Source organism: Herpailurus yagouaroundi, unplaced genomic scaffold, assembly GCF_014898765.1.
Source record: "Herpailurus yagouaroundi ecotype Mexico unplaced genomic scaffold, PumYag 142, whole genome shotgun sequence".
NCBI lineage: Eukaryota > Metazoa > Chordata > Mammalia > Carnivora > Felidae > Herpailurus > Herpailurus yagouaroundi.
The window spans coordinates 57,874,544-57,878,931 of record NW_024412397.1 but is presented as its reverse complement, the minus strand read 5'-3'; the positions used below and the strand labels follow the sequence as shown (position 1 = coordinate 57,878,931).

The 4,388-nt window shown below is 51.8% G+C and overlaps 1 protein-coding gene across 1 annotated transcript in view; it reads left to right on the top strand.

Annotated features, from left to right (window-relative positions):
• Positions 1-1,481: 1,481 nt before the first annotated feature.
• The window catches only part of LAMA1 (laminin subunit alpha 1), a 168,353-nt gene continuing 165,446 nt past the window's right edge, over positions 1,482-4,388 (top strand). Inside the window, exon 1 of the mRNA XM_040479369.1 lies at positions 1,482-1,644. Within this exon, the coding sequence (XP_040335303.1) occupies positions 1,572-1,644 (73 nt within the window). The 5' untranslated portion in view covers positions 1,482-1,571. The remainder of the gene's footprint in view (positions 1,645-4,388) is intronic.

Genomic DNA, 4,388 nt, shown 5'->3' with positions numbered 1-4,388 from the left:
ACAACAGATAACCCATGTAAATGCACGTAAGACACTTTAAAAGACATATATGCATGTGTGTCCAAAGTTATTTCAGTGCAGAAATACTTTCAATTCTGTATTTTAATATTTACATGTTTAGTACTTGATTAGTTTTTAGATACCAAATTTATGTAATCATTTATTTGATAAGTACTTCAATACTTAAATATTCTAATAGTTAAAAACAACTGTATTTTAAATTTGGTGCTGTGAAGAACGCTTTCTCACTCAACCATACTGCATCCTTTTTTTTTTTCTCAGATTTTTAAAAGTAATCTCCACACCCAACATGGGGACAGAACTCACAACCCCAAGATTAAGAGTCTCCTGCCCTACCTAATCTGGGCCAGTCGCGTGTCCCATAACAAATCCTTTTTAAAGGGCCCAATTCTACCTTTTTGTTCTTTACCTCTATGATTTTTAAAAGATAATCGCTAATATAATAATTTATTAAGTGTTTAAGGAAGTGTCTTTAGAAAAACTGGAATTGCTAGGGGTGTCAAACTAATTGACACAATGAGATAAAATCTCCCTATCAGGCAAAAAAAAAAAAGGGGGGGGGGGAGGATGGGGGAAGGTACTAAGGGGTTATGATCTCATGGGTTTACACTGTGAGAAAATGAGATCTGCAAAATGTTGTGAATACTTTTAATAGAAAAAAATCAGAGGAAATTAAAAAAAAAATTAACAAGGACCAGATGTAGTTAAAAAGAAAAAAAAAGAACAAAGCAGTTGAACTCTCGTGTTAAGACTAACTTCCAAAAAAAAAAAAGGGGGACATCTTTTTCCCCCCGCTGTAAGTAAGGGTAAACTAATAATTAAGTCCAAGAGACCCCTCTTCTTGCCTTCCTTACACGAAGTGGGAAACAAGTTACAACTCATTTTCAGAAAAATCTTCACAAAATCCTCAGCTAAGGCCCCGAGTCCCGGCCTGGAAAGGAGTCTGGCGGCCCGGGGCCCGGCGACCTTGCGAGGGAGAGGGGCGCTGGTCAGTACACTCCGGGGGGCTTTCCGAAGGCTGAGGCACGCAGCCGGCCGGGGGGCGCCGGGGGGCGCGGGCTGCGAGGTAAGGCCGGTCTCGGCAGCGGCGCGTCCTCCCGGCTCCCGGGCCCGGCCTGGGCGCGGAGCCGCCGTGGGGCCGGAGGGTCGGCAGGGCAAATACTTTCTCGGAATCCACTCGCCCGGACCCACTTCAGCAGATTTTTCTCCTCCTTCCCAGACACTTTCTCCGCCCACCTCTCCCGCTCGGATGGGGGGGGGGGTCACACCCCCAAGTCTGGACGCTCGGGGCACCGCGCAGGGCGGGCGGCCAGCTGGAGCGGCCGGTCCCCGCGGGTCGCCGGGGCCGAGCGAGGGGCCCCGTGGGGGAGGGGTGTGCGCGGGCCGGGGCGGGAAGGGGCGGGCGCGGCGGAGGTCGGGGGGGTGTGTCCGAGGGGCCGGCGGGCGGGAGGCCAGAGCCCGGCGGGGAAGGGCAGACTCGCGCTCTGCGGAGAGACCCCGCGCGTGGCCGCGCCTTTCTTCCCGGAGCCCACCCGAACGGCGGCTGCGAGATGCGCGGCGGTGGCGCGGGGGTCGCGCTCCTGGCCTCGCTGCTCTGGGTCGCCGCGCGGTGCCAGCAGAGAGGTGAGACCTGGTCTCCGGTCCCCCGGCGGGCGGGGGCGGCTGCGGGACAAAGCGCGCCGCTTTGCCGCTTGTTGGGTCGGTGCGCTCATCCTCGTTCACCTCCGGCCCGGGGGGATAGCACGCGTGAGTCTCCCGCGCGGCCCGTGGGAATCGTCTCCCTGGCGGAGCCAGAGAGGGCTGGGGACGCCGCCCGGGACGGACGCAGCCCGCTCGTCCGACCCTTGGGCTTGAAACTCCTCGGGCTCCGGGGAGGTCCCGCTCTGTTTTCTGCGATCCAGAGCGCCGCTGAAGCTAGCGGTGCGGGGATGGCGGGAGTGGGGCGGGGGGTACGGGACGGGGGGGGCTCGTTACGACCCTGCAGCGGTCCCCACTTCGCAGCCCCGGGCTGCTGGCCGGGCGCGGGCAATGAATGGGAAAAGCATCCTCCGAGTCGCCCTCATTGTCCTGCAGTGGAAAGCCCGCTGGTCCGCCGCGGGGAAAGGGCGGGCTTCTTTGAGCCACTCGAGGCCCAGGTGGGCTAGTGGGGACAAGCCATAGTGAGAAGCGCGCCCCCCCTCCAGCTGTCCTGGACCGGGAGTACTCGCCCGCGCGGCCCTGCAGACGGCGTCCGAGCCACAGTTTGCGCCTTCCGAAAGGGCGCTTTATGTGCCACCCCCCGCCCCGAAGTGGCCAAACCAGCTCATTCCCCGCGCGAATTTAGGCCGCGGGGTGAGGGAGCCGGCGGCGACCGAAGGACTTTGCATGCTCGCTCGCTGCAGGGTTCCGTGCTTCCCTGGGCAAGGTTTGCGGAGAACGGAAACCCCAAGCTGATTTTCAAGGCTTTTATCAATGCCGGGAGAGAAACAGAATCCCTCTTTCCCTTTCTGCGGATCACTCCATTCCCCCCCCCCCCCACTCGACCCTAGGGTTAAGTCTTCCCAGCGTCGCTTCTACTTGGCTAAGCGGTCACAGTATTTGTTGAATGCATCGTAATGGTGCAACATACGACCATGGGCACAGTCCCACAAATAGACATTTCATTAAAAAAAAAAAAGTACGAGTCAAAAGTAGGTAGGCGGAATGCGAAATACCCTCGTGGGAAAACTGTGTGTTTGGGCATTGTGCTGAGTTGTGAACTCCACAGAAACGTGTCCATCTCATTCATTCAGGCATTCGTGATGAACGCACTGGACCGGAGCTGGCAACACAGCTTTGAATGCCAGGCGCCTGCTCTGCCGGGAGTTGGGCTGGGACATAGAGGGAATTTACATAGTTTTGTGTGCTAGAAAGGAGCCGCAAGAAAGGGCGCCGCAAGCCCAACTCATTTCTCTGGGGTTGTTGAAAGTGAACAAGTCCCAGTTTCCCACACGGTGCACAGAGTGCAGCTTGGCTCAGTTTTATTGTTCTCAGAAATTGAAAGTTCTAGATGGAGGAGATGCCCCGAATGTTTTTCTTGCCCCTAGGAGCCGAGCACTTGGCTCCAGAGGTTATGAATGGTGTTTGGAGAAAGTGGGACCTCATGGGGCTTTCCTGCTTAAGATGCTGTGGGAAGCCACCCACAGCGGGAGCCTTTGAATCTTTCATCACACCGCCTTCCACATTTGCTGGTCTCCACCCCATCAACCAACACTGTGCTTCTTAACAGGCATTTTAAAGGGAGTTTTCATTTAAAAAATAATAGTTTGTGCCCTACATATATAGCAGAAATGATGCGTGTAATGGTATAATTTGGTCATAATAAAATAATCCTGACCTGTATCGCTGATGAGCTAGCTATCTGGTGCCTGCGTTTTTGAAAATGATCATTACCTAACAGCCCTTAGATTATCAGCAGTTCTCTATAATTTCTGCAGTCTCTCTCTGGATCACCTTACAACTCACAGTATAGGACCCAGTGGCTCATTTACCTTGAAATGTAACCTGTTTAAAGTGAGTTATTCCTAAGTCTAAAATAAAAGGTGGTGTGTTTCTTAAAGTAAGGTTAAGTCCACAGCTAGCAATTACATAGAATTAAAATTGCTTCATGGGTTGGCTCATCAGCTTTTCTGTTTTAAGTCCTTCTTTTTTAAAAGTAAAAATAGGTATTTCCAAGCATAGGGGTAAAATGTATTGTGTGAATAAAAGAACATTTACTTGATCATCAAAATGGCATAGCATTCAAATTTAGCATGTATGTACTCACAGTAACATACATGTGACTTAGGGAATTTCACAGGCACATTTTTCTTTTCTCTGGAGCTGTATTGCCCAGGTAAGGGCCAATAAAAAATATTGGTCTTAGCAGCTGGGAACAAGGATGTGTGTAATAAACATCACTGCCCATCTTCTGTAGATCCTGGACTTCAGCCCCCTCCTTTTCCCTTCCTCTTTTCCAGACACTGAATATAAAGCCTACCACTGTAGCTAATATGACATGATGAAGAATTCAGATGCCACAAAGAGCTGAAATGAACACATGTACTGTTTTGTGAAGTCTTGTGCCACTCTTAGAATTGTATTGTTGGGGCGCCTGGGTGGCGCAGTTGGTTAAGCGTCTGACTTCAGCCAGGTCACGATCTTGCGGTCCGTGAGTTCGAGCCCCGCGTCGGGCTCTGGGCGGATGGCTCAGAGCCTGGAGCCTGTTTTCGATTCTGTGTCTCCCTCTCTCTCTGCCCCTCCCCCGTTCATGCTCTGTCTCTCTCTGTCCCAAAAATAAATAAACGTTGAAAAAAAAAAATTAAAAAAAAAAAAGAATTGTATTGCTATATAAGCACGTATCATAAAAT